The 27,954-nt window shown below is 39.4% G+C and overlaps 1 protein-coding gene across 1 annotated transcript in view; it reads left to right on the forward strand.

The window, feature by feature from the left end:
• Positions 1-2,530: 2,530 nt before the first annotated feature.
• Positions 2,531-27,954, forward strand: part of unc13c (unc-13 homolog C (C. elegans)) — a gene marked incomplete at both ends in the record, with an annotated part of 93,635 nt that continues 68,211 nt past the window's right edge. Inside the window, 8 exons of the mRNA XM_083900819.1 lie at positions 2,531-5,510; positions 5,676-6,725; positions 13,418-13,440; positions 14,036-14,082; positions 15,064-15,142; positions 18,570-18,641; positions 22,458-22,677; positions 24,081-24,308. Of these exons, the coding sequence (XP_083756945.1) occupies positions 2,531-5,510; positions 5,676-6,725; positions 13,418-13,440; positions 14,036-14,082; positions 15,064-15,142; positions 18,570-18,641; positions 22,458-22,677; positions 24,081-24,308 (4,699 nt within the window). The remainder of the gene's footprint in view (positions 5,511-5,675; positions 6,726-13,417; positions 13,441-14,035; positions 14,083-15,063; positions 15,143-18,569; positions 18,642-22,457; positions 22,678-24,080; positions 24,309-27,954) is intronic.

Genomic DNA, 27,954 nt, shown 5'->3' on the forward strand with positions numbered 1-27,954 from the left:
TTGGGTTCAGACTACAGCATAATGTTCTGCACCTGCGTGAGAGGGATTTACTTTACGCAACAGCAGGTTGTGGTAACCAGAAGACCTAGTTGGCTGTAGCATAAATACATTTTTAGTGATCAATCTCGTCACTTGGTATGCTCCAGATGGCCCATGTCATTGATGAAATTGAGCCCATATGTCCAAATTAAATAAGAATACATGGAAGAAGGTTCATACTGTATGAGCCCCTTGTGTGTTCTCTTGGCGTAAGTTGTTTGCTTGCATAGTCATTTCCTTGTCCCTTTTCATTTCTGATTGGCTTGAGCTAAATGGCCAGTCACAGTGATCTCTCTCGTTGATGGACGGTGGTGCATATTCAATGTGCTGAATCAACAGTAAAGCTGTTGGCAGGGTTTCTGTTGACGCCGACAAGGGCCATATCAGTGTTTTGGTTTTCCCCCATAAATAAAATTATATTATTTACAGATGTATTCCCTGAAGCCAACCCATATGTTGAATAACCACTGGGGGCAACACTGAAAATAAACCAAGTGTAAAGGACTTCTATGGAAAAAGTAGCCTACCAAAATTTTGTGAGGAGTTAATAGTCTTTGTGGCTAGTTTCAAGACTTCTTCAATAGAATATGATATCAGTTTTGTAAATTCTGTTTCTGTTCAGGGAAAAATAGACCATAAAGCTCAACACATACTGTATGACACAAGTTTAATTGACAGCTAGCATCATCCAGTAGGTACCTGAATGTCAATTTGCAAAATGTCAACATCTCGCTGAGATTCTTATAGGTGACGTCATGACTGGTTGCCACTTAGTTTTGCCCTTTTGTGCATCATATTGGTGTTGCATATTAAGTATGATCATTCCTGAAGGAATTTGTCATACACTTCAGTGCGATAAGACGAAAAAAAAAACATCCATCCATCCATTTTCTACTGCTTTATCCTCCACACGAGGGTCATGAAGGGTGCTGTGCCAATCTCAGCTGACATAGGGTGACAGGCGGGGTTCACCCTGGACAGTTTGCCAGTCCATTGCATAGAGCGACAAACCATTCAACTTTTCACTCTCCAAAAAGAATCATCTGACTCTTACATTTTCTTACCCTGGAGGAACACGTCAATAATGCATATTCACTCTTACATCAACAACTAAAGGTCCCCTAACCAGGCACTCAGCTGCTCACTGATGAACATAATTTGTGCTGTGACACCTTTCAGTTTTGATCTGCAGTCTAAAGATGATAGTTTAAAATGGCGATGAAAGTATTTGTGGCATGGCCAAACTATCTTTTGTGATTAATTTATAGGGGCAGTTTTGAGTCGTGACTTGTGACCCATCAGTTGCAAAGCTGCTCATTCAAGACAGATGAGTCATGAACCTCCTCTTACCATAAAATATGCTGTACTCCCTAACGCCCCCCCCCCCCACCTTTTTAATTCCATTGCTGTAATGACAATTTTTGATGATGCATATCTTTTAGCTTATTTTCAAGTATGACAAGCAGGACTTTTTAATGTTTTTTAAGTGTTCTGTCTCATGCATCTGAATAGCATTTTGGAATGAAGTAAGTAGTTGTCGATTGAGATTAATTGCTGCTTAAAGATTTAGATTAAGTGCCTTTCTTTTACACACATAGAAAGACATTTTCTTTTTGAACATTCTAGCCCAAGGCTTGCCTCAAACTTAATCCCTTAAAGTTTTCAAGTCGTCAAGCTCCTTATTCCACCACGCAACACTGGCAAGCTTGTCTTAAGCCCTATTTGCTAATGGTTGGTCCTACATCAGAGCCCGGCAATAAAAGTTAACCGTGATGTGTGTGTTTCTCTGCTCATTTGAAGCAAGCATGTGTTCGTGCTCAGATTGTAGACACACCAAACTCTAAACACCTCAACTTATGTGGAGCAGCTGTCAGATCCAATGCAGAAGAACCCCCCTTTCAATTTTGTTGGCCAATTCTTCACTATAGCAAGCACACCAAAAAACAAATCCAAGCTGTTAATTTTAGTCAGGTGTACAAAATGCTGTCAAGTTTCTCTTAAGCTTATTATATTATTATTTTTTACTATCCCCAAACTAAACTATGCTAGTCTCTTGACCACATTGAGTACTTTGAGGCAATTAAATGAACTGCTGTTGGATACAGTGGGTCTACTGACATTAACTGACAATATCATACATATATGAATGCACACACACAAATCATTAATCACAAAATACACAGTTCAGAGTCTAAGACACTAGTCAATGTATTTTGGGATTTTTAGGATTTTTGTTTGTGTTAAAATCTAACATGAGAATCTTTTACCAAATTGTAAAGTAATTGTTCTTTGTTCTTTCAGAGAGATGTTCCTTTTCTGGAAGACGGGGACTGGATTAAAAAGTAATTGTGAGCCTCAACGTGGACAGTGGTTTTAGTGATTGTGAGCTGCTCACTGCAAAGCAGTGTGATTGTGCTTGCCTCAGCACCGCTGCATTCTCGGCCAACTTCTTCTTTCACTAGATGATTAACAGTCCACAGGATTGCCATCCATGGTTTCTGCCCTAATCAAGACTATATCATCCTACATTGAAAAGATTTGCAAAGGAATGTTTACAAAGAAATTGGCAAACCCAATAAAGAAGAAAGAGAGAAGTGAAAATAAAGAGCCGAGATTGACCACCGATGTGCAAGCAAACAATCCAAATCTATCTGCTACACTGAAGACCACAGTGAAAAAGATTTCCAAATGCTCTTCGGCACGTAACATATCACTTGAAGACGACGACGGAAAGAACGACTGTTCATCTTTGTCACCCACTTTTAGTTATCGTGTAGCTATAGCAAATGGACTCCCAAAAAACTCTCCTTTTTTGAACAATAATGAATGCACATTTCCGGAGGTTCTTTCAATTGATAGTAGTTACTCTGACTCTTTGAGTGAGACAAAACCTGTCCGGAGACTGAATGAGCATAAATCACACACCATGCCAGTAAGACGAAATAGAAAGAGCCTCATTAGTTTGGCTCCCTCTGATGGCAGCTCTGAGGGTGAACGAGTGGAACGCTCAAGTCTTCACACACTTAGACTGGGTGCTCTACGCAAGTTAAGAAAATGGAAAAAGAGTCAGGAATGTGTCTCCTCAGACTCAGAGGTGAGCAATTGGAGGAAAACACTGGGCATCCGGAGCAAGTCCTTGGACCGCGCTGGACGACAGCAGAAGAGTTCGACCCTGGAGCCGGGTTCCTCTTCCACAGGTTGCATCAGTCAAACACAGGATGTTATGGAGATGATTTTTAAGGAGCTTCAAGGAATCAGCCAGATAGAGACTGAACTGACCGAGTTGCGTGGCCACGTCAATGCCCTAAAAAGCTCCATTGATGAGATATCCAGTAGTGTGGAAGTAGTTCAGAGTGAGATTGAGCAGCTTCGCTCAGGATTTGTCCAGTCCAGAAGAGAGACACGTGATATCCATGACTACATAAAACAAATTAGCCACCAGGCGAATAATTCAACTTTGCGTTTTATCAATGTTCCTGAAGAAAGGTCAGAGAAAACAGAAAGTGTAATATATAAAATATTAAAAGACAGAATGGGTTTTACTGATGCCCGTAAAATAATAAAAATCGAACTTGCTCATAGGCTAGGTCAACAAAGAGAATGTTCTAATGCGAAACCCCGCCCCATTATTGTCATTTTTGCAACAACCCAAGATAGGGATGTAGTCTTGAAAAAATGCTATAAACTTAAAGGAACAGGCATTACAGTTTCGACTGATAGTTTAACTCATGATGGAAAGGAGCGAAAAGACAAAGCAATGTCCTCTTCACAAACATATGAAAGCATGGATCTAAAGGTTTCAGGGAAGGAAAAGGTAGTGGAGAGTGATGACTGGGACTCAATGGACAGTGATAAAGAATTAGATGAATTAAGCAGAAATAAATATGCAATGGTGATATCCAAGCCTAGTCACAAGAGTAAATCAGAAAAGAGACGGCCACATGACCATAGCCAGTCAGGAGAAGAAGCAGGCTACTCAGGAGCAGTTCATTATGCTGATGACACTTACTATGACACAGACAAGCATGCTAAGGCATATTACTCTGATATGACCCCTGGTTGGCTTTCTCAGAGTGACTATTCCTCCCCTAAACTTAGCCGATCAGAATCTGACTGCTCAAAACTTTGCCAATCATACTCTGAAGACTTTTCAGAGAGTCAGTATTTTACACGTGCTAATGGAGGCTCCTTGCTGTCCTCCTCGGACCAGGAATTGTGGCAGAGAAAACAAGAAGACATGGCTTCCTCATGGTATGCTAGCCCCAGTCATCCACTCAGCCATGAAAATCAAACCTATGAACACAATGAGGTTGAGACAACAGAAACGATTGACAGCGGGGTGAGCAATGGACTTGTATGCATGTCTGGTGATAGAAGCCACTATAGTGGATCTCAGGTCTCTCTGCAAGGTGATCTGTCACCCTGGAAAGACTGGCATCATCTGGAACAGGGTGCAGACTCTGGCTTGGAAGCCTCCATAGAGGTCAGCAGTCCATTTGACCCTTCAACCATCCCGGGTTTTCCAGAGAACATAACTAAATGTCAGGAGGTTGATTTACAGTTTGAAGGAGATGAAGAATTCATGATGTTTGACAGAGAACCACCTGTAACCACCCATGTCATTCCTCACATCCCAGAGCGTGAGTCTGTCGTCAAGACATCTGCTCGGCAGTCTAAAGAGGGATGTAAGGGGAGCACAAAAGAAAGTGTGAAAGCATCATCTAAAGATGCCCCTAAAGCTGCTGCTAAAGTGACTCATAAACAGAAAGAAAGCACCAAGATATTACCAAAGGAAAGCCCCAAACTAACTGCGAAGGCTTCACCTCAAGTGACCTCTAAAGCAGCTACTAAAGAGAATAGAATAGAAGTTCAGAAAACAGCAGCTAAAGAATCTTCTCAAGTCCCCATTAAAGACAGTTCTAAATTAACAGCTAGAGGTGCAACAAAGCCCAATGTTAAAGAGGTATCTAAAGTGCCATCTAAGGTAACCTCTAGTGAGACTGTGAAAGTCACTCCAATTATGTTTTCTAAAGAAAGTCCTAAAGTGTCACCAAAAGACAGCCCTAAAATAACTCCAATTGAGAGCCCTGTTTTAACACCTAAAGAATCCCCCAAAGAGTCCCCGAAAGAATCCCCTAAAGTCATTGCTAAAGAATTACCACACGTTCCATCTAAAGAAGGACTAAAAGTGGCTGCTAAAGAGGTCACCAAAGAAGCTACAAAACTACCCCCAAAAGAAGCATCAAAACTACCCCCAAAAGAAGCATCAAAACTATCCCCAAAAGAAGCTACAAAACTACCCCCAAAAGAAGCTACAAAACTACCCCCAAAAGAAGCTACAAAACTACCCCCAAAAGAAGCTACAAAACTACCCCCAAAAGAAGCATCAAAACTATCCCCAAAAGAAGCATCAAAACCACCCCCAAAAGAAGCATCAAAAGCAACCCCGAAAGTGGCACCTAAGGAGACTGGTACAGTACCCACAAAAGAAGTTTCTAAAGTTCCACCTAAAGAATCACCACCTGTAGTTCCTAAAGAGAATTCTAAGGTACCCCCAAAAGACACCCATAAAGCTGTCTCAACAGAAGCCCCTAAAGTTGCCTCGACAGATGCCCCTAAGGATACCCCAAAAGCAGCTCCCAGAGAAAAATTCCCTGAACTGGATGTCAATCATAGTTTTCATCAAACCCAGAATAAATCTTCATCTATGTACCGCAGTCAGAGTGAGATTCGGACAGAGAAGGTTGAAGAGGTTCCAAAGTCTTGGAGTAGTAGGCTCAGCATAGATCTCAGTGAGAAGTCCTTTGGTTTTGGTTTTGGCTCTACTCTGCAGAGGGCTAAGTCAGCTCTGGAAGTTGTTTGGAAAACTGGTGCTCCAAATGCCCCTGCTCCTCCTGAGGAGCCAATCAATCCCCCTTCATCATTCATGGGACGTTTCCGCACCCTGTCCACATCCACTGCAAATAGCTCTACTACGCCTGTAGACTCCGATGTCCACAAAGAGCCTGTCTTCTACAAGGCAGAGGAAGAGAAACCAAACGTAGAAGCAGATGCTGGTGAACAACATGAGGATGGTGAAACTCACTATGTTGAAGTGATGGAGCAGGTACTAGCTAACTTGGAGAACAAAACTAATTCAAATGAAACGGATGAGTTAACACAACAGTGTGAGACTTCTCTGGACTATAACGTGTCTGATGACATTGAGGCATCAGACGATAATGCCTTTCAGGATTTTGAAGCTTCTCAAGATTTTGAAGAAAACAAGAATTATGGGGAAAGTAAAGAGGCACATGTTCTGGACTATGCTTGCAGTTTGGATGATCAATATGATGAAGAGTACATTGAGGAATATGAAACCGAACTCACTGAGGATACTGCTGCATATGATGCAATGGTGGAGTACGTAGATGTAGAAGAACCAGATGAGACTGAGGACAATGATATTACAGAGGAGATGGATGAGATTGATGAGGAGCTCGAGGAGCTAGATGAGATAATGGAGGAGGCCACCGAGGTGGCTGAAAAAGTGGAGCAACAGCATGAGGATGAAAACAAAAATGTTGCGGAGGAGAAGCCCATAGATGCCCCACCCAAGAAACGATGCCGACCTACATTCAAGGAGGCAGCACTCAGGGCCTACAGAAAACAGATGGCTGAACTGGAGCAGCAGATTCTGGCAGGAGGTAGGACTCCTTTTATTTATCAATGTGATGATTCTTTGCAGGCCATGGTGATATTTTTCAACCATATTTCAGATAATACCAATAACTCATGAAGACTCAGCACCATGTGACTTCAAATGATATATTGTCGGTTGTATTACAGCACATGTACAACGGTTTGTTAATACTTTGCATTGATTTACAAAAAATATATAAAAAGACAATCTCAAGAACAAAAGTTTTTAGAGGCAGCATTTTAATCCATAAAGTAATGGAATCATTTGGAAAATGGTGTATGTAGAAAATACATAATTTTTACTTTTTTGCATGGTCTGGCTATTTGAACCAGACATGAAATCCTTGGTCTTGCTATTGTTTGAATAACATTTAATTTTTTACTTTTTTACTAGCCTGAGATTTTAAACGTCATTGTTAAATAATATTAGATGAATGGGAAAATCTCATACTGTTACAATTCAGGGTCCTCTGAAGACATATATATATATATATATATTCATATTTAATTGAAGAATGTAATGGATTTATGTCAAGCATCCATTCTTGGGTTTGTCATTTTTCAAAATCTAACACTTCGTCAAGTTTTTGTTCAATTGATAATTTTTTTATGTTTTTTTTTAATACGTTTGTCATTGGAAGCTGCAAAACTGTGTTCATTTTGACAGCCACATAATGTTCTGTATGTTTTTTGCTTTTTTAATCATACTTTTATGTACTGCAGTCATTTCATGGGAAATAAAGACTAGGGAATTTTTACTCTTAATTCAAAGGAAAAATATATTAATAATATAATATAATAAAAATTATAAAGACAATGGTTAAACACCTAAACACTATGAGACTGTCTGACAGATGTGCTTAAATGAATATAAGGTACTACAAATACGTCAGTATAAGCGGAGAGTTTCAGCAATGGACAGTCTTGGGTCAACTGTTGCGTATAAATCACGCCTCTCCATGTTTATCTGATGAAAGGCACAGAGAGCCGCTTTCCAATAATGTAAGTATTTTAATGTCCTGCCACTGAGAGTCAGCAATGTATTACTTTCCAGTGATCCTGCCCACAGCTTTAATGTTTGTTTTTATAATATGGTCTCAATTTAATCTGGGTACAGGTAATTAGCCCTTGCTTACTTAACATAACATCTCTGGCTTTCCCTAATTGATTTCCAAAGTTTGCAGTAATGCTGATGATAAGAATGTGCTGAAGATTTAACTTTGACTTTCTCATTGTGAATCAATGATCTCATTAAAGGTTTTGCTTAAATGAAACAGGCGTATTGAACCGACATCGAAAAAAAGGAGTTTTGAGCAATCTACAAAAGTTACAATACAATAACCTTCAGTATGTACACCTCACCTCCAAATACATCCAATATTAATTTTTATGACAGTGTGAGCGGTTGTTTTATATTCAGTATTCTACTGATGTAGAAATAGCTATAGATGGAAGCATTATGTCCATGTTCCATCAGCTTTGGAAGTCCAGGTAAAGCAAATGAAATAATTGTGTTGACATTTGAGTAAAATAAAGGATTTAAGCAAGCTTTTTTTTTTTTGTAGTCTAAGTCCCTTTCATTAGCTTTGTGCCTTCATCTTTTATAGCTGATGTGTGCTCACCACGCTGGTCTGAGTGGGAGCTATGAAGGGAGTCACACCAGTATTGCCACTCCTGCCAAGCCTATCTTCAACTGGCTACAGCAGTTTGTCTGTATTCAGATGCTAATTCACACTCCCAAGGGCATTCTGTAACCAGGTCAGCCTTGCTTGGAATATTTATAGAGGTCTGCTGCTCGTGAAGTTTTCTGCTTTCTCCTAAGGGAGTGAAGGAGGTAGATCCTCTTATGCTTAGTGCACCATTTTCAGAAAGAATGGAGAAATGAAAAATGCAGACACACGAATGAAGAATCTCTAGTCGTTTTAGGCGAAACAATCCACTTCAAAGCACTGACTGATTCAATATCAGCCTTGTCATCTGACTATTGTAAACAGGGAAATCCTTTTCTCCATGGTTTACTTCACAACTTGGAGGAGCAACAGAATGGCAATAGCTTGTAATACAATACTACTGTCTTTTCTGTTTTGTTTTTTTTTGGCTTTTTTGGCTCTCTTTAGACCTGGTATTAGTATCAATCTTATACCAAGTGGACAGCTCAAAGTATGCTCTAAGTATACAATTAAAGCTGCCTATTCTGCCTCAATGCAGTTTTGCAATGAATTGAACTTTCAAATTAGTCAAATCTTACCACATTTTGTTCTCTTTATCTCTCTATCCATTATGCAAAACAAAAAAAGAAGTAACAAACTAAAATGAAACGCTATGACAGAATTTCTGTTCCCTGAAGGAGAGTAATGATGTACAACATCTTTCCCAGGACTTTTACCACAAAAGTGACCTGTCTCTCCAGAGTGGAAGGCTGGAGCTGGCTACAAAACGCACAGGGTTTGGGCTCGATCAATGTTCTCCGAGCATAAACAATTACTCTACAGTTGTGCAAAGAGAAGCCACACTCTGGAGGACAGATGAGTGGCCTCTTCACATGTAGAAATGCATCCCAATCCCAGTGAATTGATGTATGAAGAGCTATCCTGGCTTGTGATTGGCTCACCCAAGATAGCTGTCAATACCAGGTCTGAACAGAGCCTTTGATTATATTGTCACGATTCTCATTATCATCATACTTTTAATTTCCCTCCTAAACTCACAATAGACCAATCCCATCAATGCTACACATGAAGTTGTTAATCCTAACAATAGATACAAAACAGGTGCAAACCATGAATAATCTCCAGAGTAATTCATAAATACTTGGTGTAGCTATGAACGCCCCGGTTAAATATATGAAAGTAAGTAGACAAATTAGTACACTCTTAGAAATAAGGGTTCCAAAAGTGTCCTTCTACAAGGGCTGAGGTTCTACCTGGAACCATTTGCTTCTTAAAAACCCTTTCCCCGAAGAAAGGGTTTTTCAAGGGTTCTTGAAAACTAATGGTTCCAGTAAGAACCATTTTGATCCAGAGAACCCTTTAAAACCCCTTTCCTGAATAAAGGGTTTTAAATGGGTCCTTGGTGGAACCCTCCAAAAGGGTTCCAGGTGGAACCTTTATAAAAAAGGTTCTACCTGGAGCCAAAAAGGGTTCTCCTATGAGGACAAACCGAAGAACCTTATATGGCTCTACTTTTTTTCTAAGAGTGTAGATGAATACATCATAGAAACGTTTTTCTAGTTGTGCTGAAGACTTATCAAACATCACATTGTTATGCTCAATAATTCAGTGAACAGAAACAAATTATTTATTAGCGTCAAACATTATTGGCATACAATAAAACGCTAGAAAAACATGGGCACATATTCTGAAACATCTTGGTTGTCAGTAACAAATATGTTATTGGCATCATTTTAGAAACTAGCATACAGATAAGATGTGCAGTGTGCACTCTCTATAAACTCTGTGTTGGATTGGCTAAATCGGATCTACCACAACAATTTAAAAGATATTTAGTAAAACCGCGTTCTATTTTAGATGAAATTGGCAACGCATTTAATTCCAGAGGATTTATTGTGCTTAATTGGGTCAATATAAGAACAAATGTCCCCGTGTGTGGGCCGTGGTTAGTCCTAGTTGTATAATCAGCCATGTGCTGGCTTTCCTGCTCCAGTGAACTCTGATTTATGTACGGTGTGACCATGTGTGTCGGCACACTGAAATTCAGGATTTACCGCTCCTGTTGCTGCCTCGTACTTTTACCTGCATCCTCATGCACTGGTTTTCTACTCCACAAATATATATATATATATATATATATATATTTAATTTATGTGTGATACGAAGTTTATATATCAGTGCTCTATAGCTTTTGTGGTTGTGCGGATGGAGGAGATGACTCTATCTTGTAAACTGTGTTAAGAGCTTGGTCGATTACTGTCAAAGGCCTTTGAGTGATGTGTGTCTGTATGTGTGCGCCTTTGTGTCGCCCTACAGCATAATGTTACCTTTGTACCAATGCAGTGCAGAAACTATGCAGTCTTAATGTCTTTGGAGATTTTCAGTTATCCAGATCACAGCGTTCCTAAGTGCTTTATGACTACTGCACCTGCTTGACACCTTCAGTCCTAACTGACTGCAGGTGATTCTCAGACATTCAAAACTAAAGAGGCCTTTCAGGCGAGACATAAAGCATAATTGAAGAATTTCAAGCAAATCCACTTGTCTGTTGTCGAACAGCACTTGGAAAGATGTACAACCTGATTTGTTTTTATGTTTGCCAGAATGAGTTTTTAATGTTTTTAAAATATCAGAGCCTCCGCAAGGACCACTCACTATGAAAAGCTCTGCTTGTGGTGAGCACTAATGGCTGTATAAAGTGCTCTGTGTGGCAGCATACACCAAATATTCTGTACTGTGAGCCCTGCAAGTGTGCCGGCCCAGAGTAATTGCTATGTTAATGATGTCTATTAATATTTTTATGATGTGATTTGTTTTGTCACCTTTGGAAAAAATTGTAAATTTTACTGGCAAACTTATACTGTAAGCATCATGTCATTTTAATCAGATCAGTTTCTCTCTTTCTTTTTGTATTTTTTGCACATTAGAAAGTGACTGCTAATTGTTACCCATGGGTCAACAGCAATCCCTGTGTTGACGGCCAACAATTTGTCATTTTGAGAAAATGGAACCAAAATCGGAAAAAACAAGCCATTTCCAAATTTCCACTTAATTGTAAGGAGAAAACCCCCCTGAAAAAACAACAATCATTGAAAAAATGATGATAAAAAATGCGATTTATTTTGGGCTATGCTGAAAATGTGTTTTGATTTTGCATCGTTTATTTTGTTGTGACCCAGAAACTGTTGTCACAATGCTGTACCAGAAGTCGTGATTCAGAATTTTCTATTAATATGCCCTTTGGCTGTTGGTATATTTCCTTTGAAACTCTTTCATAATCAAGCCCTATTACGTTGTTCGTACAAGCACAACTATTCACCTCATAAATGTTTTGTATGGAACAATGCCACTATTACATATATAAATAAGTCCTTTTTGGTTTAACAACAGCATTCTTCTTGTAAACTATTGTAACAATTTGACAGTGACGGGGATTTGTATCCGTATATTGCTTTTAAAGAGAAATATAATATTCCTGTCTCCCAACATGAATATGAAACTGTGGTAAATGCATTGCCAACTGGCATTATTACTTTATCACACTGCAACTCATATTTATGATGATATATATATATAACAAATTAATGTGACTCTAATCCTCATTTTTTTTGTCAAGTAATTCAACAATACTTCACAATTCCTTTATCCCGAGAACAGTAGTTCATGCAAATGGACAGTCCAGGCTCTTGATGGCGAGGCATGGAGTAATATATTCACTCTTTATGTGCTGCCCAACAAAAGTAGAACCGCTCTTCAAAATCACACACATTTTACCCTGAAAATTGTGTTTTTTATTTATAAATATATTCCAACAAATGTACCTCCTGCAACAAACTGATAGGAACACTGAACATCTATTTTTTTTCATTGTGAATATGTGACTTTTTTTTCAAAGACATTTTGGCAAAAAAAAATATTCCAAAAATCCAAATTTCTCCAACAACGAACAGAATATAATTAACCTGCTCATTATTCTAGCCAAATGTATTATTCATAAAACAAGCAGACAGAAATAATGATCTTAACTTATTTTACCATAACACATTATCAAATTTAAGAATAATATCATCAAAACCATTCATTTATTGAAATCATACTATTTGAGTTTTTTGTATGCATTACATGCAACTTCAAGTTCGCTGTCAGGGATGACGTCCATGCAAATTCCCTGCTCAGCACAGTCCTCCAAACTGAGTACATAATGCAGCAGAGATATCACCGCAGGACTTTCCATTTAGTCTGTTTTCTGCTGTAAAACTGGCATACTTGTGCAAAGACATGTTGTTTCTTCAGACTGGAGGCCTGGTTCATTCAGCACAGCGCTCCTGACGTCCGAGTGTCACGTTGTGATGATAGTGTCTGGGTCACAACAAAATAAGCCATGCAAAATCGTTAAAAAAATAATCGTTTTCCACACAGTTTCCCGATTTCCATTTATATGCACGTCCAAGAAAATCGCTTAGTCTTTTTCCGTTTTTCATTACCCTATAAATACTAATCGGGAAATGGATCATTTCATGATTTTGGTTTGTTTTTTTAACACGAAAAAATCCATCGGCCGCCAAGTACACGGACCAGCAGCACAGTATTACACCTCTGCAGTCTTGTTTATTTAGAGGCCGGGTTATTTTGCAGTTCATCGCCAAAATGGCAATATGATACCAAACGCTTAGCTAATGTTCCATGTCTGGCCAGTTATAAGTGTTAACACGCATAATGTTATCGATTAAAGGGATCTTTCTTTCTTTTTTTAATTTGCGCTGCATTGATTTTCTATAGTCAAGGATCTTCTTAACTCATCCTGTAGCTAAGAGCCTTTCGTTGTGTAACGTAGTTTTCTGGTTGTGCTGTGTTTCACGGCCGTTCTCCTTGAGGCACATGTTGACATGTTGTCTCCACTTTTGCATAAACTGTTGTCATCACGCTGTAATAGTAGATTAGTGTCCTTAATACCCAAAATAAGTGTGTGTTTTTAAGTGAGCTGCTCCTTTCTAACTCTGCACCCTCCTGTCATTTTCTCTTTCCAGACACCAGTGCTTTGGATTCTCAGGTTTTAAGTCATTATTTATCTGTCATCATGTGCAGTATAACCTCAAAGACAAATGAGGTTTTCTTGCATGTGCATGTTTATGTCTATGTGTAGTTGTGATTTTGTGGTATGTGATGTGATGTGATGCTGGGCTACCTTTGAGTGTGTAGGTGGACTGAAGTGATACCTGTAGATATTGAAGAAAATGCAGCATGTGCCTCTGAGCCACCTCACAGTCACTCTGTGCCGGTTGTCCCTTTTATTCCTCTCGTCTCATAAAATGATTTGTGTTTCAAACTGGACATTTTGGTTAGTGAGGAGGGCGCATTACACAGAAGACGAATCTGGCCTGAAGCGCCGAGAGCAACAAACGCTCAGTCTTGAGCCCACAAATTAAATTGATGTGGAATAATTTGGTCTTTCGCCGGTGGTACTTTCCTCCTTCCTATCCTCTCCCTGTGCTGTATTTCTTCTTGTTTGTCATTTATTTTCTTCCTGAATTGACCTCCGTGTTTCGCCAAGTGCATTTTGTTTTTCGGTGTGCCTTTTTGTTGAAACTTGTGCATTCACCTTGTATTTCTCGTCTTACATTTTTCTTTCTTTTCTCTCTCTGCAGCCTCGCAGTATTTTGGATCCAAACATGCCTGGTTTGCAGACTGGAGGGTGAGTGGGGACTTGCATCCGGATCTGCTTTGTTCACAGCTACGCTGACATGCATCTGCAATTAGGGTTTTTATGTTCTGTTAAGTGATGTACTGCAGAGAGTACATGATGCATTCATAACTTCATGGCAAGTTTGTAAAAGAACTTATCCGCTCTGCTTCACATGTATGCTTTTCTTTTTAAGAAATCTGTAGAAAGTTGCAGTCAAACATCAAGAGAGTTCCCCTCCCATCTCATGTCAAGACTGTGCAGCTTTCTGCAGCATGCATAGTGCATTAAAGCAGAAAGAGGCAGGGGATCTGGGTGAGGCAAGGGGCTACACAGCTGGTTATGTTGCGTATTTTTAGGGTCACACAACTGTTGTCACTGAGTGGCTTAATCTGTGTGCACAGCAATGGGACCTTGACGTCTCATTGAGGTCATTGGGGAGGCTTTGAATGACGGCTGAGGTGATACCACAGTGAGCTTGATAGGAAAGAGGGGGGAAGACTGGTGGATGTGCACAGAGAGCAAACTGGTGTGTTGTGAAGAATGAGAAAATCTCATCGTAAAACATTTTTTGATGTATGGAGACGGCTGATAGATTTTAGGTGTCGCTGGAATGTGTCTTCAAGACATAACAATCATCACCCGCAGTATTTACAGTGTGGAATAAATTCAGTGTAGGTACAATATTTCAATAGTAAGGTGTCTGCACCTGTACGAAGCACACATTGAGATTTAAAGGCAGAACCTGTGAGAGCAGAGGTGGAGAGAGGCCGGATTATTTGGATGTCAAGTGTCTTTGGGGTCAATGCCATGGGAAATGAAGAAGATGTGAGGAGGAGGTGAGGCAGGTTAGGTAGGATGTAGGAGGCATGATCCATTGCGTTTACCAGCTGTGTAAATCAAGACCCCCCCCCTCTCTTCGTTGTAATCCCCCCCCCCCCAGCATGACATTATTATGTTATTAATACATCTTAAATCTGTCTGCTTCTCCAGGGCTGGCAGTATTCTTTATGGTATTGACAGTATGCCAGATTTACGTCGCAAGAGGACAATGCCTCTTGTCCGAGACCTGGTGAGTCATCCGCCTCAACAAGGTTATGTGTGATTTATGTCAACTTTATTTCAGTGACCCCAAATTACCACTCTGTTGAAATCCTGTCCTGTGTGAGTATGAACTCTAGTAAGATTATTGGCTTGTGTTTTTTTTTTTGTGTGGAATGAAAATAGATGATAGTGCTAATCTTTTGGCTGGAGTTTTTAATCTTATATCCTGGGTTTTCAATTTTAAGTGTATGGTTGTTGCAACACATGATGGAGATTATTGGATAACACTTTATAATAAGTACACACTATTAGCATTAGTTGAGCATGAATAAATATTGAATTCATCATTTATAACGCAGTAATACTCATTAGTATGTAGCTTATAAACACAGTTATACATGTTTTACTCATCTCATCAGCTGAGTGTCCAAATAGCTGCTGTACTCAAGCAGCCAATCAGCATCCACCTTTAACAAACCAGCTCTTTGATCAACTTACAAGGGACTGCTCTCTCAAATGAGTAAAACATTTAGAACTGTGTTTATAAACGACATACTAATGAGTATTCATGCGTTATAAATGGTGAATTCAATATGTATTCATGCTTAAAGAGATATTTCACCGTTTAAAAGATGAATGTCTATTAAAACCGGGTCATCTATGTAGTAGAAATGTGAAATAATATTTGAAGAAAGTGCCTTGTTGGCTGAGAAAGGCAGAAAAAAACAACTCCCAGAATGCACTGCGCCCGCTGCCGCTGTTGCCTGCACGGCCGAGTTGCTCCGTGAGCCCACGGCGGCTCATTATAGGGCCCACAAGAAGTTCCCCAGGTACCCGGTTCTGGCCACAGGCACTGCCGAAAAGCAGGTCTTTTCCCTCGCAGCCATATCAGTTTATGAAATCTCGTCGAGAAAGTCTCATCCCCCTATGGGTGAGTCTAAAAAAATGTTTAAAAAATAGTTTCAATCACTGAAATGAAGCTGAGAAAATTGGAAAAGGGAAAACAGATTTGTTTTTACAACTGAGAGGAAAATTGAGGGAGGGAAGCACATTTATTAAAAAATACTACTGCTATACTAGCAATACAAGGCCTCATGGAAATCGGTGAAGTATCTCTTTAACTAATGCTAATGGTGTGTACTTATTATAAAGTGTAACCGATTGTATTATTGCAGACGTTTACTTGACGTGACACCCGGCAAGTAGAGCTCCTATGCACATAAGGTAGCTTTTAAAAGTCACATAAACTTTAATTGTGATCAAAACAAGCCAGTAAGGAGCTGATTGATGACAAATACCCACCACTTAAATCCCTGCCTATTTAGCGTAGAGCGCTCGTGGGAATGTAAAATGTAACCTTAGCCGTAACACAATGGTTTGATTAATTAGCCCTAGAGAGGGTGTTTAAGATATTGCATCACGACGATGCTCCCCCGTTTGTTTTTTATTGAGACATGATGTGTCATCACATATCCCACAGAGAGGCGCGTTGCAGTTCAATCCACTTTAGTGCTGCGTATCATGTGTAGTCTTTCTGAGAAACATTAGCAGGCCATTGTGATGCCAGTGTGTGAATATAACTGTTTGTCCATTCTGTTCTGCATTATATCTGTCTGTCCTGTGTCTACTTGTTCCTCATCTTCACGTATTTTCAGAGACAAAACAACAGATATATTAGCACAGTCTAGTTTAAGTTTCTTTAAAAAGGAAATAAAAATCAAAACAATTTATAATGCAGCTTGATGTTATATACACACAGATGCTGATGAATGTTTATACAACAGTGAACAACATGAGTTGATGCTGTATTTGTCCATATCTCTTATGAAATTAATAACCAACAATGTCTTGGTAAGTATGGGATGTCGTTTTTTTATTTTTTATTTTTTTGGACTTTGTATATTTGCCATCCCTACATAGACCCATAACAGCTATGGGTGATATTTTTCAGTGAGTTGTCAGATTTCACCCTCGCCGATGCTTGGCCATTTTTCTTCTCCTTTGTTGCTCGGCAGGTGTCGAAGATTCGTATTAAACTTGAAATGTTGACAACTCAACCCAAAAATATATCCGAGAGACTTCATTGATTCTGATTTAACTGTGTGGGGCTTTTAAATCATGTAAAAGTGACACTCAGCAAGCCTTTTACACCTGGGATGAAGTCACTAGTCAGCAAACAAATTGGTCCCCCTTTCATTGCCTCTCCTTTGTCAATGTCCCACATTTGCTGTGTGATTGCTTCAGGGCAGCGACAGCGTTTGATTGGAACGGACAGCAGGGCTCCCCCATGTTATGGTGGGACGCGAAAAAACAAAACAAAACGAGCAAACAAAACCAAACGAAAAGAAAGTTGGAAAATCAATTCACGTGGCACTGAACACTATATAGATAACTATCTGGACAGAGGGCCATATTGTATTGCCTGCAGCAACCTCAGCAGTGCTGGTGCATGTTGATAAACTTACATCAACACTCACAGTTCATGTAGAGGTCACATTCCCTCCTACATTCTCCATGGCTTCCATGGATCTTTACCATAGCTGGGCTGTACAGACAAGAGGGTGGTGGTAAAGACTGATCCAATATTGTCAGCTGTCCATGTCTGCATTCCTGTTACGTAACTTCCTCCAGTACGGGGGTAGATGTTGATCAATGTCTGGTCACCCAGACTCTCTAATATCAAGATAATTTACTCGTGCATTTGTGCGTCTGTGCGTGTTTGTGTGTTACCTGTTTGTGTTTGTTAGACTGTTGTGTCTATGTGTGTGTGTGTGTACATGTTTGAGTTAGTTCACAAAAGTGCGTGCGTGTGTGTGTGTGTGAGACACGGTGTTGTGCAGTACACCTGGCTCCGCCCATACGTGTGTGTGTGTGTGTGTGTGTGTGTGTGTGTGTGTGCGAGTGTCTTTGCATTCGTGTCAAACTCACGTGCAGAGCAGACAGCAGAAAATATGATCAAAGCTTCATCCCGACAGAGAAGTGAATAGAAATGCCACGCATGACTGCAGTTTAGTCACCGCCACTGCATGAGTGGAGAAAGAATCGTGCAACGGCTCATACGACTTCTCTTAATGAATAGTTGAATCTTTCTCGAGCTCTGTGCCCTGACCAGCAGTCCTGCATGGCAGCTGAGACACCTCTGCACTCAGTATGGAATAATAATAATAATAATAATGATAAACACCACAAATTCTTCTGCTGTTTGTACATTCAACAGTCACCCTCCAACTCCCTGGCTAATTAAATTTCTTTATTTCTTTTATTTTCTATTCACGGCGCTCCTGGAAACCACAGGCCTTGGTAAGCCGACATTCTCTTCTCACAAGTCGATAAACTCAGTGTGTGTTGTATACCTGTGTGCGTCATATTGTGTTAAACTTCATAAAAGTGCAGAAAGGTAAAATGGGTCAATGACTCAATTCATTTTCAACAAAACTCTTCTCCTCCTCTCTCAGACCCTCACTGCTCGAAAGGCAGGCATCTCATTCGCTCTAGTGAACCGGTCCACCCTGAATAATGAGGACCTGGTGAGTACTAACATTCCCTTCATTGCTTGCATGAAAAGCGGTTACTGGCTATTATCATGTCTTTGTGGATAATGGAGAGTTCCTGTAGGACAAAGGATGTCGCAGCCATGGTCTCATTATTTTATTTTTTTTCTCTTCCTGGAGGTGTTTTTTTCGGAGGATGTCGCTGGAACTCTGACAAAATGTTTATAGCTGCTCTAATCAACGTGGCCGTTGTGCCGCAGGGACCGTGAGGGATGTTGCCGGGAAAACTGGGTTCTAAGAATGAAAATATCCCACACAGAGGGCCATTATTAGTCCATCTACCTGTCTGTCTGTTGATAATGTTGATAATCGTTTGTTACAATGGTATGTAGATTTTCTCAAGCGGATTTTGGTGCAGGAAAGTGAGCCGTTTACAAATTTAAGTTCCACTTGGTTAGGACTAGATATGCAGAACTGCAAGATAAAATGGGCGACAAGATATCTTAGTGGATGCTAATATCCGTTTTTCCTCGTGTCCCTGCTGGTAGACATATTTTCAGACCAAATGTTCATCTTGTTAATTCCCAAAGCTGATTCTTGGCACAGTTCACAGCTACCTCCGTACAACCACACTATAAAAAAAATCACTTTAAAATCTAACACGTACGAATGCAATATGCTTCATTTATTACAGTTTACGTTTCACAACACAACAATGTAAAAAAAAAAAAAATGTGAAAGGGATTATAAAAACACCACATTGTTTAGTACAAAATGTTTCAAATGCCTTCAGGAAAGTGTTAATTCTTCCCTCTAAGCAAGTAAGATTTTATCTATAGTTTTACATTGTCTTCTTGAGCAATTTTCCGCTACTCTTTCCATCCCCGTCGATGCTGAGAGACACTTTTGAGTCGAACTCTAAACCTTACTCTGCATCAATTGATTGCAATTCTTTCCTCCCGGAGGAAAAAGAAAAACAGGGGATGAGAGAGAAACAGCAGGAGACAGCAGTTTCTCAGCAAGACAAACAACTTCATATCAATGTGTATGCAACATGGGGCCTAATCCTACAGGATTATTGGATACTAAAGTGTTCTGTACATGATGTACGTTTATTTTAATCAGCTGCTCTAAAGTAACAGGGTCTTGATTGCATTGCTTACGAAATAGCCTTGGGTTTGATTTTAGGGGCTTTAAATGTGTACAGCTCATTTCCCAGATGAGGAAGTAATTACGTGATGAATGCATTGTGTTAGTATGTGCATGAAGACACCGGACTCTTGGAGCTGCCATGACAAGTAAGCGTTCAACTTTCACGATGCATCTGATAAAAAGCATTTTTTTAGTTTTTCAGGCAGAGGGGAGCCGAGTTCAGAGTAAATGCAGGTTGTGTGGTCTCGATAAGTCGGACAAGCAGATGTCAAGAGCTTTATCTGATGCATTAAATCCGGGGAGTACTTTCCTGTGAGGACTGTGGAAGTAAATGACCATATGTGTTTGAAGAGTGCAGAGGATTCAGGGGAAGAGAGGAAAAGAGGGAACGAAAAACAAAGCGTTGAAGAAGAGAGGATCAGAGCAGAGAACGGCTTGTCACCAGGACTCCCTAACCCTGATGTCCCTGATTAGTCAGTGTTGTTGACAAATTCCTCACCTTTGGTCCCTGGAGAGAAGTCTATTTAGAGAGCTTCCTTCTTTTGTCTTTTTCTTGTCCTCCATCTCTGCCCCCAACATAGCTTCCGTCTGTGCTCTTCTCTCCTTTTTTCAACCTCATACAATTGAATTAGGCTTAAATGTCTTATTCTGTCATTGCTGACACATGGACATCTCTTGATGCAAAGCTCTTTTTGCATCATGGTTCCCATGTATCTGCTTTTTGGAGCAGAAAGAAACATTATGTGTGGGCCGGATAGCGGCCTCTGTGTCCACTGTGTGTGACTGGGGAACATGCTCCGCCATGCTTATCTGCCTTGACAAAGACGTGATCGCTTTGTGCTGGAGAAAAACAGTGACCTGACAAAGGGATAGGATTATGTCAAAATGAAATATGTGAATGTACATATCACGTGGCTTTGTACTGTACAAAATATGCAGATTTTTATACCGTTTGCTTGTTTTCCTTTTTGATCCAGCCTTTGGATTTTGTCAGATAAAAAGAAGTAGATTGTCTTACACCTACCTCATGTGGTTTATAAGACAAAAGACATTGGTTTCTTTGTGATGGCTGCCTGCAACTCTATTCAATATAGACAATTTGAGATGCAGAAGGTGGCAACAGAAGCATGTCAATGTCATTAAAGTGGCAGACAGTGACGATAGGTGGTGAAAACTCAAAAGGACTCGGAGAGATTAGATTCTTCTCTGCCGCGTTGGTCACAAGCTGAAGCTGTCAATCAATTCTTGCAGCGTCTTGCACAAAATCACCAGGGTTCCCTCGCAGTGTAACACGTAAGACTCACACATGCAGCTTTCCTCCCACATCTGCTGTGCTGTGTGACATAGGGTGTCAGGACTGAGAGTGAGGAGATGGGGGCGGGAGGGGCGAGATTTGAAAATACTGAAAAGAAAGCTGGTTGTTGAAATAAGTCGGTTAAAAAGCACCAACATAGAAAGTTATATACAGACCTAATGTGGTTTACTCATCTCCTGTAAGCCATGTCGGAATTAGACAATTCTATATTACATTTGATGAAGGGTTTTTGCTTCCATTTAGGTCTCTGGTATAGCTGTGGCTAAATCTTACACATCTGCCTTATTTCATCGTCATCAGATTAAAAGAGAAATCTCCCTGTCTGTGCTTCATTAAAGGTCCTCTGGGGTCCGGCATCCTCTCAGTTGCATCAGCAAATCCCAGAATGTGAGATAGCCTTGTCATCTGGCGCTTTTTAATCGTGTGTGTGTGGGCAGTGCGGTAATCTTCACAGCAAAGTGCAGAGCGGCTGCTCGTGCTCAGGTGTTAAAAGCACATTGTCCACACACACACCGGGGGCTGGTGGCGAGCAGCGAGTACCTCCTCGAAGATTTATTTAACGGCCATAGATCTCCTTCTCTTTCTCGGCCACTTTCTTTCTCACTTTTGCTCGCTCTCTCAATCTGGATAATGCTCACTTTTAAAACGTTATTTACAGCATCCATTGATTCCGCCCTCAAGAATTGGCAGCTCCCAGCTCCTTTTCCTGTCCTTGTGGATGGAAGGGTCTGTGGCAGTAAAGCATTCAATTTGAAGATACTTCTGTTACAGCGATCAGTTGAGACAGGTCCCCACTAGACTCAAGTATTTGAACTGAAGTGGTGTTATTTCAGCGGACTACTCATTGTGAATCAAGTCGGTGGGCTAAAGACTTTGTTAAACGAAAGTTAATGAGATGTTAGTCTGATTTACTCCTGTACCTACTTAATGATAGTCAGGAAATAAAAGATAAACAAAGCCTCCTACATGTTATCTCCTGAGTGTTTGATATTATTCTCGAAGAAAGCTTAAATACTTGCTGCAGCACAACGGGATAATTGCTGCAGTTTAGTTGTACAAGTGCCAGAATTAATGCAGAAGTGTATCATGAATTTCATCTTGGGTTAAGCCTCCGAGGGTTTTGTTTCTGAGAAAGTTTTCAATTCTGACTCGAGTTTTATATTATTTTAGTTTAAAGTGGTCTCTTAGAAAGCAATTTCAGCACAAAATGATATATATATATATATAAATGTTTTTTTCATGAAAGATGTTATGAAATAGTTTAACAACATCCGCTTTACCTTTCCTGTCTCTCTCATCCCTTATTGTCATATTTTACCTGCCCATATATATATATTTTTTTATTTTTTATTACAGTTTCTCATCGCTGTCTCTTCTGCTTTCAGAAACTGCACGTCTTCAAGAAGACTCTACAGGCGTTGATCTACCCGATTTCATCCACAACGCCCCATAACTTTGAGGTGTGGACGGCGACCGCGCCCACCTACTGCCATGAGTGCGAGGGGCTGCTGTGGGGCATCGCCCGTCAGGGCATGCGCTGCTCAGAGTGTGGCGTTAAATGTCATGAGAAGTGCCAGGACCTGCTCAATGCAGATTGTTTACAAAGTAAGGAATTTAGATTTATTGATACCCACAGACCCTGACTTTTTTTTTTATTTTACAATATAACTGTAATGTTTTACTGTGCTAATGTGATCACAAAGACTTACAATTACAATTACATTTCTGTTTCAGGTCTGATTAAAAATCACTAATATTTCACGATCAGTTAAAAATGAAAACATGTTATTTTTATTATTTTATGTGTCACTTTTTCTTCTTAAGACTACTATTCCGCCTTTTTTTTTTATTGATTGTTTTGTTTATTCAAGTGTCAAACACTTTGGTGCCCTGCCCTCATGGGCTTATTAGACACTACAATAATTTCTCAATTATTTCCAGATAGCCATGTGACGTGACGTAACACAGAACCCAACATAACATAACTAAACCAATACAAATAAGTACACATACTACAAATAGAGATGGCTTGTCATATGGGATACAAAATACTTTGCCGCTGATACCAGGCCTTTTCTATACATTTTGCCAAAGCAAAAACATAATTTACAAACAGCCAGCACAAAATCTCTCTCTCTACATATTTCCAAAATATATCATGATTTTTTAACTGAATTGATTCAAAAAGAGAGTTCCTTAAGTCGCAATATAAAGGACAATAAAAAACAAAGTGAAATTCATCTTCCACAACTTCACAGAATTCTATAATACACATCAATGTCATTATGGCGACATCTGTAATGCATTACATATCCCCTTTAACTCATTACTATAAGTGACATGGTGCATTTACCCTGCTCAGTCCACTCCCATCCTAATCACTTTTTTCAATCAAGGACATCGCTGTTACACCACAGACAATCTGCAACAATATCACATGCAGGCTTCGGGATGATCCCTGCGGCAATCCTCATAAACCTTAAGTGGATTAGTTACACACTGGCTCTTATAAAAAGTCAATGTTTTACAGTTGCACACTTGTGCTTTTATAGTTGAAACTATATGCACTATGTCTTTATCATGTTGTGCACTCTTGGAGGCACTGCAGATGCATGATCCCGGTGCAGATAAAGAGAATTAACCTTCACATGCACCGGCTTCGTTCCTGTAAACAAAAATGACACAAACGGTAACCCTGAGTTATGGTTTCTCATCTTCCGTGCATATCCACACAATCAGTATTCAGTGAAAATCACACACATTCAATCTAAATTTATCCTGGATGCTTTAATACTGCACCATCAATAAAAAAAGATCGCTGTATAGTTTGCATGTCTCCCCGTGTGTGTGTCAACTGTACACTCTAAAATGACCATAGTTGTGAATGTGAGAATGAATGGTTGCTTGTTTTAGCTGTCCGCCTTTAGGATAAAACGGCAGAATAATAACACAATAAATTCCTTGTTACCGTGTCCTTGCGTATTAAATAACCCGACTCTTTGTTGCAGGGGCTGTGGAGAAAAGCTCCAAGCACGGGGCAGAGGACAAGACCCAAAATATCATCATGGCTATGAAGGAACGCATGAAGATACGAGAAAAGAACCGTCCAGAGGTGTTTGAGGTGATCCAGGAGATGTTCCACGTCTCCAAAGAGGATTTCACCAGCCACCTGAAAACAGCCAAGCAGGCTGTGCTCGATGGGACCTCCAAGTGGTCTGCCAAAATCAGCATCACAGGTTAGTCTGGTTCCTGCAATTATATCAGACTATATTTTTTTTCAACTCAATTTCCCTCAGGGAGCAATTAAAAGATTTCTGTTTTTAGGGTATTGTATTAGTTTGTATTAGCTTTAGACACAACATAATTTGTCATCCAAAATCTCCTTATACTGCTGTAGGTGATCCCTGACCTTTGAACCATGACCTTTAACCCCTGGCTCGGATCATCAAAAATGCCATTACAAGTCAATCCCACCTCAAATGAAAAAACCGGTGTCATCCTTTTTAGTATTTACTCACAATTAACCTCCAGATCTTGGTCATTAACCTCTGACATGGAAGAGTGAATAGCACTCCACCTAAATTAGGAACAAAAATTGATTCTGTAATTTCTGGAGAAATAATTTGCTGCCCAGGTTATAACTGCATCACTGCTTTGTGTGCAGCGTTGGACAATTGTTCCACCATAATATCGATTTATAGAAACGTGACAAATTATAAGACAAATCTGTTTACCTGACTCGTTCACGAACACAATGCTCTATTGTGAAGAACACTCACAGCTCAGTCCTTGGCATGTAGTAATAATGTAAACAAGATAGAAAGATGAGCAGTTGAAAAGCTAATCAGGATGGAACAATGCACTAAAAATGCTTAACTGTGGCACAGTCGTTACAAAGCATCAGAGAGACTGTAATAATGAGGCTATGGCGACTTCTTTATGTAGTTTAATAATAGTTTCTGCACCTCATAGAGGTGTGGCGGTGCCCCCACCTCCTCCGCAATGTCAGCGGAGATTGGAGAAACCCAGGAGAAGGAGACTTGAAAAAGATCCAGAATAGCCTTGGTCAATTTCACAGGAGCTTATTGAACGCCCCCATTTTAGACTGCAGTTATTGAGCTGCTATTTATTCATCATTCATCAAATAATGACAAGCTGAGTAAGCTCTGACAGAGACCGTGAGATACTGTATATCTGTTAAAAAGTGCATGTTGAGAGGCCTGGCAGTGATCAGTTAAGCTACTGTACTTTTAATTACCTTATTGTCAAACAAGTAGTGATGAAAAACACAAGTATACGTGTAGACTATATGTAATGTTTTTCCATTATGATTCCATTGTCTTCTGCCTTGCTGAAACATCACGGTCACTGCACTGAAAAAAAAACTACTCATTCCTTTTTGTTCATTTGCCATTCTTCAAAATATAAAATGTTTTATTTTTTTTAACTTCTTCTGGATCTACACTTTGCTCCTCTCTAATAAGCCGAAAGTTTTCACTTCTCCCATGTTGAGCACTTAAGGATTTGTAATAATTACAATACATTTTACTTTTATGTGTGTGTGTCTCTCAAGGCGCCCAAGGACACTTCACAGAGCAACAACACTCAGTGCAGACTAGTAGAGAATAGATAGAAGAAGTAGTCATAAAATAGTGATTATAATTATATCCGCGAGAAATGCGGATATTATGGAATCGGTCATCTGCGTCCGCAGATTTTAGCCGTTAACGCGATAACTGGAAAGGCGTTTGAGATTACATTTTCTTATTTTTTTATGGGTCACATACCCCCTGTATATGATCCCTATTGATTTTGAGCTGTCTACCATTATTATTAATTAGTTAATTAATTAATTAATTAATTAATGATATAAAAACCATATTTTCGCCTGTATCTTCCAAAGTATTGCAGGTATTGGCTTCAAATTTTGCATGGGCATCACATACCACCTGAGAATTATCCCTATCTTTGTAGCTTTATTTTTAATTAACAAATTAATTAATTTATTATGCTAAAAACACATTTTCGGCTTTATCTTCCAGACTGATGGAGATATTGCCTTCACATTTTGTACAATGATTCATGTAACAACTATCTACAAGTACAATCATTATTACTTTGGCTATGATTGGTAATAGTTACATAATAAGTTAACTGGTTAACTTATTAGTGAACAGAAAAAATAGTGTAAAAAAATCTGTAAATATGTTCAGATATGTAAATCAATAAACAATTTTATTCAAAAATAAATAAATAATAAAAATGTATTAATTATCATATAAAAAATAGTTAAGCCTCCATTTATTTATTAATGCATTGAATGGAAAGTTTGAACATATTGTATGTTTTTTCATGAAATTTAATAAACATAGTGTATGCTTTTTCATGACATTTGGACACTGAAGATATGGCAGGTGTGGTTAGCATTTTAATATTCATAATATTTAACAAGGTATAATAGGTTAACTAGTTTTATTAAAAACTAGAGAGACATTTATGAGTTCAGGTATTCTGTGTTCAATATCGAGTTTATATGGATACTTTGAACATGTATAAAATGTAGTCAGCATTATATCATAATATTTAACAGTTATTTTGTTGAATTTATTAATAATTAATTAAAACAGTTAGTGGCAGGTGCGAGTGTGTATACTTTGGGTGTATTGGAAAGTTGAGGATTGGACAAGTTCGCGGATATACCCCTTGCTGTCGGCCCCCGACAGCGTAGGCTAGTTATGAAAAATTTGCATTAACAACAATAATATCAGCAGTGGATCATCCGGGAATGCTACACTCTTAGAAATAAGGGTTTTTCAAGGGTTCTTGGTAACACTAATGATCCAGAGAACCCTTTAAAATCCATTTCCTGAATAAAGGGTTTTAAAAGGGTTCCATCTGGAACACTCCAAAAGGGTTCCAGATGGAACCTTTATAAAAAGGTTCTACCTGGAGCCCAAAAGGGTTCTCCTATGAGGACAAGCCGAAGAACCTTATATGGTTCTACTTAGCACTTTTATTTCTAAGAGTGTACCTGTGTTTGGAGTTTGACATAGTTGGTGTGTAGAGCTGTGTATCTTTGAAATTGAGGAAATTGAGGCCACGGTGACAAATGATCTGAATGAGAAGAAGGCAGTAGATTATGAATGAACTGCAGGTTTCCTAGAACAGAACCATGTGAGACACATGGGCGTCAAGGGGGTAAATGAGGGACTTTAAATTGCTAATGCAGCTGCCTGAATGCAATGTGAGAAGGGCTGGGCAGCATTTTCTTTCTGTGTTTGCTGTTTTCTGTCCATTATGATGTTCAAAACCACAATTCATTTGATTATTTTTTGAGGTAATCAGAGTAAGCAGCCATGAGTGTGATCCTGTGATTCCCCTAGAGGTTGTGCTTTATACAGTATATGGATAGCCAAGCCAAGTGTGCAACTTGGAAGGACATTGATATTATTTCAATATCCTATCATGTTATTTTAAGGTTCAATGTGAAATAATTATTCACATCCATATAGAGTGCAACAAGCAGAGGGCTCATCTGCTTACTCCTACCTTTCCCAAATGCTTCAGGGGACTATAATGGTCTCAGAATACCAGAAGGGATGGAAGCACTCTTTCACAACTCTTTCTACTCTCCCACTCTCTCTCTACTGTTTCCTCCTTCTTCTTTTTTTGGTTTATCCATCTGGTTTATGTGGGTTGAATTGTTCATATATTTTGCCTTGAAAGCTTCCACTTTAAAATCCACATTCTGGCTGGTTTGTCTGTGTGGGCTTCGGTAGAAACATGGCCATGTAAGATGGCAGCCTCTCTAAAGCAAGGTCCTTGCCTAAAGTACATATGAAAGCTAAAAAAGCCCTTTTTAATGTAACACATTGGACCTTT

This window comes from Microchirus variegatus (assembly GCF_963457635.1).
Source record: "Microchirus variegatus genome assembly, chromosome: 14".
NCBI classification, from domain to species: Eukaryota; Metazoa; Chordata; class Actinopteri; order Pleuronectiformes; family Soleidae; genus Microchirus; species Microchirus variegatus.